Source organism: Barbus barbus (genome assembly GCF_936440315.1).
Source record: "Barbus barbus genome assembly, chromosome: 6".
In the NCBI taxonomy this organism is placed as follows: Eukaryota; Metazoa; Chordata; class Actinopteri; order Cypriniformes; family Cyprinidae; genus Barbus; species Barbus barbus.
The window spans coordinates 29,715,761-29,733,571 of NC_136734.1; the positions used below are offsets into that span (position 1 = coordinate 29,715,761).

General features: G+C 36.7%; 2 protein-coding genes across 3 annotated transcripts; both read right to left on the reverse strand.

Moving 5' to 3' along the window:
• Positions 1–81: 81 nt before the first annotated feature.
• On the reverse strand, positions 82–11,480 carry LOC306871025 (long-chain-fatty-acid--CoA ligase 4-like). The gene is made up of 15 exons (XM_079418680.1): positions 11,285–11,480; positions 9,244–9,477; positions 8,961–9,138; positions 7,540–7,649; positions 7,316–7,454; positions 7,084–7,234; positions 5,230–5,353; positions 5,070–5,141; positions 4,845–4,984; positions 3,324–3,493; positions 3,163–3,237; positions 2,854–3,048; positions 2,638–2,752; positions 1,818–1,975; positions 82–1,531 (listed from the first exon to the last, which is right to left on the reverse strand). Exons 2-15 carry the CDS (start codon positions 9,472–9,474, stop codon positions 1,374–1,376), a joined length of 2,016 nt encoding a protein of 671 aa, XP_079274806.1. The 5' UTR covers positions 9,475–9,477; positions 11,285–11,480; the 3' UTR covers positions 82–1,373.
• An 890-nt stretch (positions 11,481–12,370) lies between these two features.
• LOC306871026 (protein CWC15 homolog) lies at positions 12,371–17,635 on the reverse strand. 2 transcript variants are annotated; one of them, XM_079418682.1, is made up of 7 exons: positions 17,568–17,635; positions 16,768–16,908; positions 14,455–14,561; positions 14,279–14,376; positions 14,089–14,196; positions 13,727–13,878; positions 12,371–12,823 (listed from the first exon to the last, which is right to left on the reverse strand). In XM_079418682.1, exons 2-7 carry the CDS (start codon positions 16,896–16,898, stop codon positions 12,694–12,696), a joined length of 726 nt encoding a protein of 241 aa, XP_079274808.1. In that variant the 5' UTR covers positions 16,899–16,908; positions 17,568–17,635; the 3' UTR covers positions 12,371–12,693. The 2 variants fall into 2 exon arrangements, with proteins under 2 accessions (XP_079274808.1, XP_079274807.1); XM_079418681.1 differs by having other exon boundaries at positions 17,444–17,617.
• Positions 17,636–17,811: the final 176 nt, after the last annotated feature.

The following is a 17,811-nucleotide window of genomic DNA, read 5'->3' on the forward strand; positions in this document are numbered from 1 at the left end:
ATGGTTGTATATGGAATTGAAAATCACAATTTATTTACAGAGAATTTAAATGAGAAGGATGAATTCATGTCAGCCAGATTTGAGGATAAAACAAAACGGTTTTATTTTGTCAGACATTTCAAATGAAACGAAAGACTTCAAGAGTAGATCACACTTGGACAAATGAACAGCTCCAACAGAAAAGGGTTAAACGTTCAGGTCTCCTTATTACAGATGCTGATTCACATGGTTTGACACAAAGAAGGAGAGAAATAGCCTGACTCTGTGTGCCTAATTTGGAAAATTTAGCTTTTAAATGAGTGTTTAACAATAATTGTAAATGGACATTTTATTTTAATACACCTGAAATGTGCAAACAAGCAAGATAATGCAATAAGTGTCAAAACTCAGTGAAATGGTGGACAGAAGAAAAAAAGATCTGTGTTTATATAGAAAATGAGTGATATCAGAAATATAGCTCAGTCAGAAAAAAAAAAACTGTTCACGGCTTAAATATAAGTAAAAAAAAAAAAAAACTTATAAAACATTTGAAATGTCTCAAACAACTAAATTGAAGCAAACAAATACAATAACAGGATGTTTGGTTTATGCAAATAATAAATGTATCATGAAGAGTTTATGCTGAGGAATGGTGATATAGTTATAAAAAATAAAACTATGCTGTAAAATATATAGCATAACAGGAAAAATATGACTGCCCAGTTTCATCTCCAATACACTTTACACATTATGAATGGCCTTTAACCAATTCACCCGTGTATGCGCACCTGAGCAACCAAAGATAAAAATGTACAAACATCATAAAAAAATTCTTCCCTTTCATGTCAATGGTATACATAAAAATAATTTCCCATACATATGTAAACATAAACTCATCCCACATTATATTCTGTAGTTTACACAGTTCCCAGCTTTATTTCTGCTGGTCGTACCACTCTTGCTATCAGAAATAAGCTGGGTGACTCACACTAAACAACACTACTTTAACTTTTGTTTAATGGACTCTAACAAACAATTAAGCAAGCAAACACACAAAAACACCAAGCAACTAAAAATTTGACATTTACCAATTGCATCCCAAAAATGCTTTCAAGTAAAGGTGGCAATTTTTGAACATTTATAAAAAAAGAAATTGACACAGAAATGCTTCAAGGCATCTCTAGAAGTAAAAAAACTAAAATGATATATAACAGCAATGCATATATCTTTTACTGCCATTAAATAAATCTATTCCTCACAGTAATTACTCACAGAGGAAGTAATGATCACATACATCCAGCAGGGGGAAGACACACATTACTATGATTTGGGGGGGATAGTAATCTAAGAAGTACACCAATTGGGAATCAGCCTAGATGAGTGTTGCATGTCCATCATTTAGCCCCATATAACCTCTCAATGTCCTTTATATAATGATTTTTCAGCTCTTTTCTCTTTAGTTTGAAGGCATCCGTCACCAGCCCTGTTTCTGGAGTCCAAGCCTCAGAACTTAAACAGATCTTCTGTGGAACCTCAAACCTTTCCAGTTTACCTACGGTACCACACACACACACACATATAATTTATATACAGTTTATACACAGACACACACAAAAAATAAATGCCTTTGCTACTTTCTCTCAGTATAAAACACACAAATCTCTGTAGTTACAATAATAGACACACGGTAGACAAAAAACTTGGTCACCAAACAGACAGTCCAGTCCCCCCAAAAAAAGTGGGGAAAAAAAACCCACTGAAAGCATTAGACACTTCCACTTTCTGCCGCATACTTAAACATTATTGAGAAGTTAGTATAACATTAAAAATGTGCTTACTTGTGACTGCAATCTCTTTGATGACTTTTAGTACTTCCTCCTCCATCTTGGTGTGGTTACAAAGCTCCTCCCACTCGCCCTCGATCCCGTTCTTATTTGCCAGCTCAGTCATTTGCTTTTGATTGGGCACCACAAAGCTGATCAAGAAGTTCTGATCACTGATCAGAAATAGTACAAGGACATATTAGTATTGAACTAGCGGCATGTGTTTATTCTGCATTATGGTGTCTTGGAGCCTGCATGACAAGTTGTATCAATATACGTGTTAATGTAGCCTAGTGGTTTGCTAAAAACACATGAGATTAAGGACATGTTTTGTGGCTTTATCTGTTTGCTTTAAAGCCACACATAAGCAATTGTAAAAGTTTTTATCAATACACTTCTGTAAAAGATCGGGCTGCTAGAGTAATTCTTAGTTCTAGTACTTTGTTTTTTTCAGTTGCATGTATGATCAAAAACACTGCCAAAACAATAATATTGTACAATTACAATTAACACTAATTGTTTTCTATTTTAATATGTTTAAAACAGTAATTTATTCCTGTGATGGAAATGCTGAGTTTTCAGTCTCACACTTCCTTCGGAAATCATTCTAATATACTGATTCGGTTAGAAACGGTTCTTATTATTTCCAACGCTGAAAGCAGTTGTGCTGCTTAATATCTTTGTGGAAATTGTGATCAAATTTTGAACACCTATGTCCAACAAAACTGTGACATGGCGATTTTCAGTGCTAAAATTCCAGCCACATGTAAATTTACACTTTATCCAGGTTAATCTCTAGATACACAATATTGTGGGATATAAAGTTGTGGTGTACCTGCTGGCATAGACGCAGATGTTATCAATGAGGGGGCTGTTTTTCAGGGTAGATTCGACCTTCCCCAAAGACACATATTCACCTGCCTGCAGCTTTACAAGGTCCTTCTTACGATCTGAGAACAGGAAGTGGAGGATTGGCATGTTATATTTGACAGAACAGCAGACGTTTCTCTGACGTAACTCTTCTCTGTTAGATGATTCAGAACCTACTCACCCACAATCTGCAAACAACCATCTGGATGAACTTCCCCGACATCTCCAGTACAAAACCAGCGCTGCCCTGCCTCGTCCACCCAGAAGTTGTCATTTTCTACCTCCCCCTCACTCCCAAAGTATCCTATGGCAACATTCGGTCCACCAATCAAAATCTCTCCTCGTGGGTGTGGCTCATCCTGACTGGTGTATCCACCTGATGATGAAAGAGAGAGGTCGGCTGAAAGTTAGGAATGTAAAGTGAACCCGAGAACCCTCAATGGCTGTTGTTGTTTGCACATGTGTATATGTGTGTGTGTGTATATCTTACCCTCAGGCCAGTCTCGCAGTTTTATTTCAGAGCAAATGAGAGGAGCTCCAACTCGTCCTGTACTGTAATCAGAAACTGTAACCACACACAAACACAAGTTTGAACGTGTCGGCACAGGAATGTAGTCATTTTAACATGCAGGAAAATGTGTGTGCACTAACATTCTGAGATGGTTCCCGCTCCACACGTCTCTGTAAGGCCGTAACCCACAGCGACAGGGCAGAAACACACGTTCATAAATCTCTGTGTGGAAGCAGACAGTGGAGCCCCTCCACTCAACATCAGACGTACACACCCTCCCAGCAGCAAATTCACACGCTTGAAAAACAACCTGAAACACACAATCATATCACCATCTCAAACAAGATCTTAAAGACAGAGACCATTTTGTATAGGCAACATTTGTAATTGCAGCACTGCATATAGGCAACATTCTACCACTCTTACTAACTAACCATTCAACCTTTTAAAATACTGTAATACATGTTTGTATCAAAGTATTTTTTTCCATATAATAATGGAACAATATATATACCTGGCCAAAAAAGTCACCATTTGGATTCAAATAAGCAAATAATGATGAGTCTAGACTTGGATCAGTATTGCAGTAATTGATATGTTTATGGTATGCTACATGATTTCAAATAATTCTTTTAATCCTAACTGATGCAGCTTTTAATTTCTTTAACAACCATGCTGTAAAACGTACCCACGCCACGTACATATTCCAGGATGAAAATGACAAGATTCACTGGACCCAAATTGTGAAATACTGGTTTAGTGAGCATGAGGAATCATTTTCAGGTATGAACTGGTCAACCCAGAATCCTAAACGTCTTATAGTCTTTGGTTCATGCGAGTTAACTTTACAGAGTAGCTCGACTCTCCCTTTGTCAATACATGATCTTGGTCAAAAATTAATGCAACTCTTGATGGCATTAATAAATGTTGTGGTGTTGCAAAATGTTGTCAAAATAATTCCACAATGAAAGCACAATTTTATCAGTGCGAAAAGTGGTCAAATTAAATATTAGATTGTGCAACCTTTTTTTTCCTTTCACAATTTGAGTCCGATGAATCTTGTCATTGTCACCCTGGGTATGTTTTCCGACATGGTTACACACTGCTTCAGTTAAGGCTAAATGAATTGTTGCCTAACATACAAGATTACATATAAATGCAATAATGATCCAATCCTAAAATCGTAAGTAATTGCTTATTTAAATCCAGATGCCTACTTTTTTTTTTTGGCCAGAGTGTGTGTGTGTGTGTGTGTGTGTGTGTGTGTGTGTGTGTATATATATATATATATATATATATATATATATATATACATATATACACACTCACACATATACACACTCACACACATATAATATATATATATATATATATATATATATATATATATATATATATATATAGAAATAAAATATGTATATTATGAGTCAAATACTTTTGTTTCAAAAGCATAAGAATTGCGTGACTTTAGTGAGTTGTGACAGTTAATATGCAAAGCATATTTATTTTGCATAGTTTTCACTGTACACAGCTAAACAGCAATCCTTTTGGCTATATAATTTTACAGCTATTTGTCTTGCCAATAATGCAAAAAGACAAGACAGACAGACAGACAGACAGACAGATAGATACCCATCATGTTTCATAGATAGATGACTCACATGTTACACACCGGAGAATCGGCTCCTTGTGACACCTTCTGCAGCTTATAGTTGTATCCCACTTTAAACAGAGTCCTCTGAACCACTGACATCTCCCTCAACTTCCCATTAACGTTCTTGCAGATACGATCCATGATCTCCTACACACACCAACAGATACATACACACAAATATTGAGTAAAAAGAGGGGAACAAAAAGAAAACTCAAAGTTTTTAATTACTCACCGGTACTGCTGCTATCAGGGTGGGTTTAAGAACAGAGCAATCTCCCTTACCACCGATCTTTATTTTACTGGACTGCATAGACAAGTGCACAGGTCAAGCACAGAGAAGATGATATAACAGAGGAAAAGAGTGTGTGTGTGTGTGTGTGTGTGTGTGTTACCTGGTCCGTGAGTGTGTGTGGGGAGGAGTATCCGAGCCTGCAGCCATATGACACACAGGATATTTCTGCGGTCAGCTCCAGCACATGAGCCAGAGGGAGATAAGCTATATAAGTGTCCTGGGACCTGTACATACACAGTGATGTTGTTATTGTTAACTAAAACTTATTTTTGTTAACTGAAATGAGACTGAAATTAAATATAAATATTAGTTGATAAACTTAAAAAAAAAAAAAAAAAAAAAAAAAAAAAAAAAAAAAACATTAAAAAATAAATTTAGATTTTTTTTTATTTTTTTGAAGTGATGCTTTGGAAACAGCTGAAATAAGTTGAGGTACTAAAATTAAACCAGATATAAAAATGAATAAAAGCTAACTAGAAAAGTTTAAAGGTGCCATAGAATGAAAAACTGTCTTTACCCTGGCATATTTAAATAATAACAGTTCTGTACATGGAAATGACATACAGTGAGCCTCAAACACCATAGTTTCCTCCTTCATATGTAAATCTCGTGATTAAAAAAGACCACTGAAAAACAGGCGAATCAGAACATAACACCGACTGTGACGCAACAGTTGGGATCACTACGCCCCCAACATTTGCATAAACCCGCCCTTGTTCTAAGCCAGCCGAACCATCAGAAGCTCTGCAGGTATTGTAAATAAACAAGCGCGGACAACAGCGAAAATAACAAAATAAATGTTATGTTCCAGGCCGTGCAGGGGGTGTGAAGTGCAGGGATGGGTTGGTGTCTGTATTCAGAAAGGCACAGAAAGCAAATAACGCGAGCCACTAAAGGGACCTGGTTAGCTCCTTGCTAGCGGTAGCCTGTTACAGTACATAAGATTTCACTCTCAGTAAGGAGAGATGAGGATGATGGCGAATGACTTACAGATCCTGAGCACCACTGACAAGCATCTGATCTTGTGAAATGTGTGGTAAGTACTCTTGCTCCATAATGTAAACATAGTTTGTGTGATCGTGTCTCTTGAAAGTGAAACTATAACGCGATCGATGGATCGTTCAAAAGCAGTTTCAATGCCTCGCATATTAATAACGGCTCCCTGATGCCCGCGTTTTATATACAGTATAATTACCCGACGATATAACTGCGAGAGAAAGTATTTAAATATATATTTTCCTCCCTGTGCTTCCTTCTTGCTGATGAGCCGTACTGTGAAACAGCCAATCAGAGCAGAGCTCAACATTGAGCAGCACTGTGAAACAGCCAATCAGAGCAGAGCTCATTATTATTCATGACCCTGCCAAATAAGCCAATAACAGACCGTTTCATTCTAGGGAGAAATCCTAGGGTTGTAAATGGACATGTAAAATCGTTTCTGGAGATTTTTTGCCCTTACCTAAGCCACATACCTTCTGTGTAGATATCAGAGAACAATTTAAAATACTGTATCAATGCATTCTATGGCACCTTTAAAGAAAAAATATAAATGTGACAAAAAACAATTAAATTAAAATTAAAACTGAAAATATAAAAATGAAAGCTAATTCAAAAAATGAATGAATGAATGAATACCATCATCATATATAAATAACCCTCACACAAAAATAAAGATTTAAGATTAGTTTGAAAGATTAGACTTACAGTATATTCATTTTTACATGCATTTATTCATCAGTTGCTAGTTTTCCATAATTTGTGTAATTTTACACCTACATGTCTCTGTTGTTCCCTGTATTTGCTTCACCACACATTCTTACTCCAGTTTTACCCTACTGATGCATTATGTCTTTACCAGACGTGACATGATTTAAGCTGGAAGTAATTTGTTTGTCCGTAGTGTATGGAAAAACATGCAAATTATTGAACTGGTGTTGGTGTTACTGTTGCTCACCCCAGGCCTGGGATCCGCTGGCACTGCCCAGCCATTCCTGCAATCAGATTACTGTGTTGCATCTTCACTCCTTTAGGCTTCCCTGTAGACCCGCTGGTGTACATCACCACTGCGAGATCAGATGCAGTCGGCTTCTCATACTCTATACTTACTGAAAGAGAGAGAGCATGTCTATCAGCTTATGAATCAATTCAGTTTGGTTGTAGAAATAATTGTTTTGCATGTTACTCACAGTTCTCTGGCTTTGCCCCGAGCTCCATTACTTCCTGCATGCTGTGCATGGCGAGAGACTGTGGGTAATCAGCATGACATACTTCCCCACTGTCTGCATAGATAACATGCTGCAACTCTGAAACTGCACTCAAAATGTTCTGAGAAAGAGAGAAAGAGTAATATAACGCAAACGTTTAGCCAGACTACACCGATAAGCACAGTCATGCCTGTGGCTTTGTATACCTTCAGTTTGGCCCGCAACAGTTCTGTGCTGGTAATGAGATGAGTGGCTCCACACTGATTCAACCCATAAGCTACAGCATCTTCACCCAGAGTTGCATACAGCGTTACCACTACACACACACACACATACACATACAATTGTGCTCATAAGTTCAGATAATCTTTGCAGGACCTGCGAGGTTTGCATATATAGTTTAAATATAAAAAGAACTAAATTAAAGGTTTAGTATGTAATATTGACAAAATATTTTTAAAAAGTACATACAGGTAGTATATACATTCAGGGCTGGCCGGGCATGGATATACAAGAGTTATACAAGTTATTACTATGTAACATTTATTTTAGCAGCTGCTTTGCATGTTTTTGTACCAGTAACAGAAATAGTTCCCAACAAAGCCAAAGCAAAATTAATTGTTGTCATGCAATAAAATAAAGCCATTCCAGAAACATGTATTTAATTTTTTTTCCTAAGCACATTATATTAATTTGGGACCTGATTCTTGTGTAGGACTTTTAGGAACTGAGAATATCAAACACAGGCCATCTTGTTCTGAATGGTTCTTACAAAAAGACTTGTTTAGAGACAGAAGTTGGACTCTGTCTCCACCTTTGAGATGTGGGCCAGAGAACTGAGAAATACGCTGCATTTAGGAGAACTGGGATTTATATTAAAGGATAAATTATCTATCTTATTAAGATCTGGAAACAAATAAGGTAACATCTATGAGAAGACTTAGAGGACATTATGAACATAGGCTTCAGGGCTCATGCCTCCTATAATTACAGTGTTTGTTTATGTCTTTATTTTAATTTTCATTTGTCATTCAAGTGACTATGTGTTTTTACCTTGTTGCTCATGTATGCTTTCTGTTTAGTGTTGAAGAAGCCTTTTACAATTATTGTATAAGAGTATATAGAGTTGGGTGTTATAGGATAAGAGGTGGGTGTTATAGGATATATAGGATAAGCAGCATATATCATATATAAGCAACAAGTATCAGAGTTGGTATTGTTAAAATTGTATAATGAATACTTCAGCCTGACATGGTTATTCCATAAGTGGTAGATGTGATGAATAAGAAAATGAGTTAGTGACTGAATAAAGTCACCTACTGTTTTTGGCGATGTAACTGGCAGAAAGTTTGAGAAACTGAAAAATCCCCACTACTAATATCCACCTTATTTTCCAATGCAGAAGTAAGCTATTTCCTGTGAATGTACAAGAGTTCTGATTCCAATTATCCTCTATAGGTGAATAACTAATAACAAAACTCTTTATGTACTGCTAAATTGACTGGAAATATGCTATGTAAACCAAATGTTACATAAACTCAGCTTTGAAATAACAACTGAGCCAAACAAAAAAGTAAATAAAAATGTTATGATTTTAAGATTGTAAAAAGTAGTGTGTTTGCATTACATGGGAAGTTGCGTCTAAAGCAGGCCTGTGCGGTGATCATCCATTCTGCCCGTGTCTCACAAAAGATGGCAATGGTATTACGTGGTTGCTGGCCCAAAGCTGCCAGACCACTGCCAAAAGATTCCACTGCTTGACTGACCTCTTCATAGGTCATCCAGCTGTAGTCCCCCAGGACCAACTACAAACAAAAACACATACGTTTCTATATCAACTGTCACTAATATTTTTGACTGTTTTCAGCTGATTGAACGGATTACCGAATCAAATCAGTGAATGAATTTACCTTCTTAAAGATCTTCCCATTGGGTTGTTTTTCTTCTTCTTCACTAAGGACTTCTCTGGTGCCCAGACAGGGTGCCTTACTAAATCTCTTCACAGCATGAGCAAAAAGTTTGTCCAGCGTGTCCACGCCTTCAAAGTCCTGTGTAACGAGAGCATCTGCGCTTTCTACCGCCCGATACGGCCCTTCTGGACGTCCACTTATACTCTGTGCTCTCTCACACTGCGGCAACATGACCTGCACACAAACCAACATATTTCCATATGAATCAACTTACAAGAGTGCTGAAATTGCAACAACACGATCAAAAACTTCAATCCTCTCTTTGTATTGTGCACCCAGAACTAGACTGAAACCCCTCTGGGACACTCAGATCAAGACACAGAAATACAGTCATCCAGTAATATGTGGTTATTAAATGTGGATAGAGCAGAAGGAAGAAAGAAGAAGAGTAAGTAAGATGTGCGTGTGATTGAATAGCTGATTAAGGAACTACTTCAACACAAACCTACCACTAATGTTCAAGAAACCCTGAAGAAACATCCTTGTTTGTGGTCAACCAAAGCAGTGAACCAACAGACTAAATATTTATTCTGTGCAACACACGCACACCCACATGCAAAGACATAAGATCAAACTCAAGTGGATGTGTAGGCTGTTTCCCTGGCACAATTACCAAGGCTTTTCTTTTGTGTTATATTAAAAAAAGACTTTAATCTGCACTAATAGCACAAAAAAACCCACCAAAACCAGTTTCAGAAGCATCACTTGCATGATCTGCTGGCTGCAAAAGAACAGATCTTATCAACATACACTGACACACATGCTGCTCCAGTTTAATTTACAGCAGCACTATCCAGGAAGGCTGCCGTTTCATCATAGTTTGGAGGGATTTGAACGGCGTGTTCAGGAAATCAGATGACCCACTTAAACATCTGGAAAAACTGTTCAGCTATCAAACAAACACACATCCTGTATATCGTGATATCACTTTTATCTGGCATGATATCTGTAGCCCTCATGTATATCATGCAATAAATGGTTTGAAAGGGAAAGTAAAGACTTGCAACACTGTTACAAATGCATATTTCAAATAAATGCGGTTCATTTGAACTTTCTATTTATCTTGAAAAAAGAACAGTTTCCAAAAACACATATTGAGCAACAACAATTTTGTATATTTAAAATAAGATGTTTTAGAGCACCAAATCAGTAGCCTATATTAGAATGATTTATGAGTAATGGCTGGTGACAATTCACAGGAATTAATTACATTTTAAAATATAGTGAAGTAGAAAACAGGCAGATTACTGTAGTGTATATTGTTTTATAAATACATGCATTTCTTTTTAATTTTTCATATATAAATAATGGTAAAACAATAGGGTTTCACTCATTAGCATTAATTAGTTAACATGAACTAACAATAAACATTACACATCTATTGCAACTATTTATCTGAATGTTTACTTTAACATTTATACAGCTTTAAAATCAAATGTTGCTTCAGTTTACATTATTGCACTGTGAACTATCATGAAGAGGAGAAGTATTTTCAACATTAACAAATTGTAACAAATGCAGTAATGCAGTTCACGTTACACATACTATAGGGAACTATTAGGCTTTATAAATAAAAAGTAAATAGCATTTTTTAATAAAACATTACTATTAAATATAATATTTTTTATTACTGATTAAAAAGGGTTAAAATTTAAAAAAAATATTTTAATATACTCTTGACCATTTAGTCCAATCTGAAAAAACTAAAAAAATCTTCCATCAAACTCTTAAAAACTAAAGTATAAACACACTGATCTACATATTCAGATAAATTCTCACACCCTGAAAGTCTTTATGTACATTAATTTCTATAATTGTTTACATGAGTCTAAACACCTCATATCTACTTCCTTAAACATCATCTGCAGACTAACAGTATAACATTACTGTAAAGCAACTGAAAAAGAAAGCCAGCATCATTTAGTCAAACTTGAACCGGAGGCCAAAGAATTTTAAAGTATAAAGGAAGCTGAAATCTTACCTTCAAATAAACACTGTGCACAGCAGTTCTTCTTTTCCTTTCTCAGACAGACGGCCAACTGCAACAGGAGGTTTGGTCTTCCCTTTTCTCTCTCTCTCTGTCTCTCTTGGCTGATTGGATGTCTTTTGCACGGTCATAGTTCTAGTGAACCTCATTTAGAGCCCACCCGCTGGCCTCAACCAATCAGAAGACAGTTCTGAGGAGGAAGTTCTGAGGTTACGTATGAGTTTTTAAGAGGGAATTTTAGGAGGTGTTTCCTTTATTACGCATAGTCTTGACAAACAGTTGTTCCTTTACCTCACTTACACAATCAGTCACGTCATCATTCTATTAGTCAAACACCCACTCGGCTGATGCACATTTACTGTTGAGGGAAAGGCATTCCAAGAACATGTGAACAATCACTTAAGGCTAGCTGTGGGTCATTGGCCATGAATCACAGAGTTGCCAAATCAGAACAGGTCTGACCTGGAAATGTGCCTTAGGTGTAGCGGTTCATTCACTTTGACCACGTAAATACATCACTGACTGATGTAGCTTCATGTGGTCTGCTAACGTAGTTCTCTCCATGCCTACCACAAGCTTTAGCTTGGTAAAGGACCGTTTATTTGCTATCAGGACATCTAAACGCATCCTGACAGCTGGTTTTCTTTCCGAGCAAACTAGAGATCCACAGTACTGATTCTATATAGCCTTTCAAAGAAATTCAGGCCAAACAGAAGAGGATGGGTTTCTCTTTCAGCCTTGGTTTCTCACAAGGTATATTTGTTACATTAAGTGAGTTTTTCTATGAAACCATTGCCGTTTTCTTGCTCGCTAGGGGGTTTAGGTGTGTTACTTTGTACGGTTGCTTTGAGACAAACACTATTGTTAAAAGTCCTAAATAAATAAATCTAAGTTGAATGGAGAGAATAATGCATGTTAAGAATAAAAAAAATCGAATTACAGAAGGGAGCAGAATAGAAAGCCCTTGTGAAAGGACGCAGGTCAGGTTGGACTCCAGATCTGCTCTACTGATTCAGAAACTCAAGAGAGAGAAAAAAAAAAAAAAAAGGTCTGACCTGACCTGAAAGTAGGGAAACGTCTGAACATCTAAATGATTATTTATTTTATGAAAGTAATCAGGACAAACAGGGCAATTCTGACTAAGAATATAAATAAGATGATAAAGATAACAGACACAAACTCGCAGGATAAGTGAATGTCATAAAGCTTGACTTAAGACGTACAGTAGAAAGAGAAAAGAATAAGCATTCTATTTTTCTTTTCTTTTTATTGGTACACTTCTTTTACAGACCCACTACTGAAGGGCAGCACAAAGATTAAAACAACAAAATGAGCACATATGATATTTGCTAAAAAGAAAAAATCTTTTAAACAAACTGCTGAAATGCAGTTCTATAAGACAATTATTTAACATATTTCTCCATGAATTTCTTATGGAATTCAGAGCGCAGGGTGTCATTAATGAAGCGTTTCTCTTTACGTGATTCATCCACTCCTTTAGCGCAGTTTTTAAACACGACATCATCGTCCCACCTGCCAAAAACAGAATGTGAAATTGGGTTTGAATGTTGTCAATAGCATATCATTGAGCTCTCTCTGTTTTAACGTATTTGCAATTTTAAAGACAAAGCCATTTTCCCACCTTCAATCAGGGAGAAAAAAAAACAAAACAAAAAACACACCAGCCAATATTATTTTTATTATTACTATTATTGAATAAGAAGAATCGATCTTTGGGACCAAAATGCCATTTAGAGCTGTTGATCTCAGAGTAAATAACATATAAAAGCTATAGAAATAGCAAACAAAGCAAAAAGATATACATTATATACTATAACTACCAAGAACATGTACTATTCTTTCTAACAGCACGTCTATTAATGTCAATATATTATGATAATTATAACAGTTTAACATTAATGTGAGTGAAATGTTTATCATCAGATGGGCCATTCTTTAATTTAAACTGAGTGTTTCTTGCATTGCTTTAATTCTTCAAAGGGATAATGTACCCAAAAATGAAAATTACCCTATGATTTACCCGCTGTAACGCTTCATTCGTGTGCATACAACAGTTAGTGGAAGCTAGAGATTATGGTTTATAAAGATTAAATATGGATATTTTCTTACACAAACACATATCTTTCAGAAGGCCTCTGTTAACCCCCTGGAGCAGTGTGGAGCACTTTTTATGATGTATGGCCTTCAAAATCAAAACCCCATTCACTGCCATTATAAAGGTCGGAAGAGCCAGGATGTTTTTTAATATAACTCCGATTGTATTCTTCTGAAAGAAGAAAGTCTTATTCTCCTAGGATGGCTTGAGGTTGAGTAAATCATGGGGTAATTTTAATTTTTGGGTGAACTATGCAGCTAAAAGTAAGATGACAGAAAACCAAATAATTGTGTTACTTATTTTTACTACCATTAAATTACCTTCTCTTCACACTGAATGCATTCTGGCTCTGTGTTTTTTGTTGTTGTTGTTGCTGCTGCTGCTGCTGCTGGCCAGCCAGATTGAGCAGTGGATTCCCGCTCAGAATGTTCTCCATGCGTATCCTCTCCTCCTCTGCTTTCTGTTCCCTTTCCTTAATTACACATACACCCAAAAAACAAAACACAGCGATGACTTACGTCAATAAGATATCAAGCCTAAGCAAGGAATAAATGCAGTCAGGCTGGTCATAATCACAAAATAAACCCTGAAATGGTAATCAGGATCATCCTGAAGGGCTTTATTTTGCGATAATGATCAAGATTCAAGGTGACAAAGGTAGTAAATGGTCAGTGAGGTTTACCTTCCTCTCTTGCTCCTCAGCTCGCTCCTTTTTGATCTTCTCCAGTTCAGCCAGCAGGGCGGCAGTGTCATCGTCACTGTCAGAGCCAGAGTCAGAGTCATCTTCATCCTAAAACATACACAGACACGTTCTTCACACTACCATCAAAATCAACCTGCATGCCTAAGCATCTATAAGAATGTGTATGTACATCAGTCAGGGGATCATCAGCATCCAGATTGGCAGCAGGAATCTGATCCAGACGTGGCCGCTTGGAGGAGGACGAAGATGATGAGGAAGTTGTGTGTTCTAAAACAAACAAAGTCACTGTCAATAAACATCTCGATATCAAGTCAAAAAACATTCACATAAAACATGCTTCTTCACCTCTTGCTCCTCTGTCTCTGCCTTTAACAGCAACTCTCTCTCTCTCCTCCAGCTCACGTCTGAAATCACGAGCTCTCACGTCTTCTGGAGCATCCTGAGTGGGCTGCCTGCAGGGACACACAAGTATCAGGATGAGTTTTATCTTAAGACTTTAGAACACAATCAGACCTTCACACTTAAAAGAAAAGGTTCATCCAAAAATTAAAAACAAACAGGAAATTTGGTCACTCTTAAGCCATCCAGAATGTAGATTAGTTTGTTTTTTTTAATCATCAGAACACATTTGGAGAAATTTAGTATTACATCCGTTTCCCACCAATGGATCATCTGCAGTGAATGGGTGTCGTCAGAAGGAGAGTTCAAACAGCTGATAAAAACATCACAATAATCCACAGTCAATCAATAAACATTATGAAGCGAACAGCTAGGCAGGGAATGCAGGAAAAGTCAGGAATGGACATTTTCACTATAAGATGTGCTATTGAGAATAGAGGACTCGTATTTCAGCTGGAAGCAACAGTTTGAAGTTAAAAATGTCTTGATGATGGATTTGTTTCTTGCAAACAAAGCTTTTCACTTCACAGGATGTTAACTGATGGACTGGAGTGGTGTGGATTATTGTGATGTTTTTATCAGCTGTTTGGACTCTTATTCTGACGGCACCCATCCACTGCAGAGGATCTATTGGTGAGCAAGTGATGTAATAATACATTTCTCCAAATTTGTTCCAATAACAAACTGATGCCCTGAGAGTGAGCAAACTCGTCACCCAAATTTTTGGGTGAACTAGGCTACTCCTTTAAATGCATAGATATTATCAGAGCCGGCCAAAGGCATAAGCGAACTAAGCGGCTACTTAGGGCCCCGCGCCCACCAGAAGGCCCCCAAGAGTAGTCTACATGAAATGACCGTTTATTTTATATTCGTGATATATGTCAATGGACAGTGGTAATTATACAAAAGTGCAATATTAATTAATTAAAATATTATATACATATTTTATTATTTCCATAGTGACGTGTCATGCAGGCACAATAATGACCATGTTGATAATATGTAGCCTATTTAACAAACTAAATGTCTTTTTTACTTAACTGAAGTGTATTTAAATGTCTGAAACCTAAAATAAAGTATTTGGTTGAACACACTGAACAGTTATGAAATATGAAAAGCACAGAGCGCGGCTTTCTTTTTATTTTTTTTCTGAGCTCGTCTTTCTCAGGCTCAGCGCCAGCCAAAGCGTGGCGCGTCAAAGGGTTAAAATTGATCGCGTTTTGGGGGTGGAGGGGGGACAAATTCAACATGAGGGTTTTGTGGCACAAATCAGGTGCGTTTCTCAAAACCATTGTTAGCTATGGTCGTTATTTCCAGTTAACTCTACTTGTAACGACTTTTGGGAAATGCACCCCTGGTCAGATCAGTAAAACTAACTTTCCCGGGTATATATTTTTGTCATAAAAATAAGCTTCCGTTTCATAAACTGATAACAACTTAACATTATTTACCTCAGCCTACATTTTGCGTCTTTGCTATTATATTCCAATATCATTATGCCTCAATTAGCTAGATATAAATTAAGAATTGTTGTTTTATATGTACAGATGCTCTCTGTTTAATATTTATTATAAAAAAGTATGACTTGTAATAAAAGTACAACTTCGATTAATATTTATGTTGTTAAAATAACACTCTGTTCTGTAAATGCATTGTCTGCTGGTTTATTTAGCTAATTTTCAGCACATTAAGTATGCTACTTAATACTTTAACCCCGGTTTCTTGTTTCACAGACAAGGCTTGAGCCTAGTCCTAGACTAAAATGTAAACTGAAAGAAACTTAAAACATGTCAGTGTCTTTGTTTTGTCTTAAGATGAACACCAGTAATGCTTTTTTCACTTAAAAATCACTTAAATGTCCTACTTGAACTACGGCTTAATCTAAACCCTGTCTGTGAAACCAGGCCTAAGACTTTGAATGTGAAAGTGAAAATAAACACCTGACCACTCTTGTACGTTTGCAACTGTTACAATTAAAAATCACAGAAGAATAAAAACATGCAGGCAGACAATGGTATGATGTAAGCAACACAGCTACACCAAAAAACTGATAATAGGTGTGTTAGATTTATAGTGTGTGAATAATCAAGCTTTGACAATAAACAGTCATATTGGCGGCACCGAGGGGCCCCCAAATAAAATTCTGCTTAGGGCCCCATAAAAGGCTTGGGATATTATACAAAATCTGTCCTAATAATTGATAGTTTTGCCAAAGATATTTAGTAAAGAACAGCAAGTTTTTGTTGTATCAATATCAACCTGTATTTGATCTTGGTGTGTCCTGGCAGGTCTCTGCTGGAGTACTGTTTAGACAAAGCACTCAGATCACCCTCTCCTTTGCCTCGTCCTCCTCTTGCGGGCTCAAACGTTGGCCTTGCTGCTGTGGTCATCTTCGGTTACCTGAAACGAAGAATAACACAAATGCCTGATATAGCAAAGGTTTTGGGAAGATTCACCTGTTATGGTGATTTCACATACATATACATGAGATATGTTTCAATTACAGCTGTAATACTCAACAATTCTATTTAGACACAGATTATTGTTGTAACAACAAAAAGAGAGACTTTTATCTGTTTGGTTATTTAATGTCTTTATTCATCTTCCTTTTGGCATTAGAAGGTTTACGTGGAAACTATAATGTGTGTAGTCCTCAGTTTATCAAGTGTGACAATGCATTGATATGCTATTTTAAAAAGGACAAATGTAGATTATCCATTTTTCTCTCAGTGGTAAGTGTTATAAGTGTTAAGTCGTCGAGTGATTTAAAAGTCAATTGCCTTTTAATTATTTGGTTATAACAAATTCCCTAAAAACAAGGAAGGTGGGAATATTGGAAAGGTCTGATGACTTTTAATGCTTGTAATATTGTCTGTTTGTATTGTTACGTTTTCAATAAAAACATGCTTGCTTTGCGTTACTTATTTAAACTCACCTGCAGCAGGACGATATAAACCCAACTCTAACTTATCAACGAGACCACACGAATTCAAAGCAATAATACCGAAAAACGAAATCAATGAAGCTAGTTTTTATAAATTTTTAGCTATCAGACCCACCGTTGTTGCTCCTCACTGGTATCCCATCAACCACCGCGCCTCGCACATACAGTCACGTGGTGTTTACGGTGGCTGCAGCGGGACAAACATTGACTCGAAAGCAAATACGCCGCGGTCTATAAAATACCTTTGACATGATACAATGCAGTGTCAGTTATATTATCTAAATAACAGCGCCTTAATCACCACAAAAATAAATATAAAGTACAAAATTGAAAATGCAAAATCAAAGACCAATGATTTT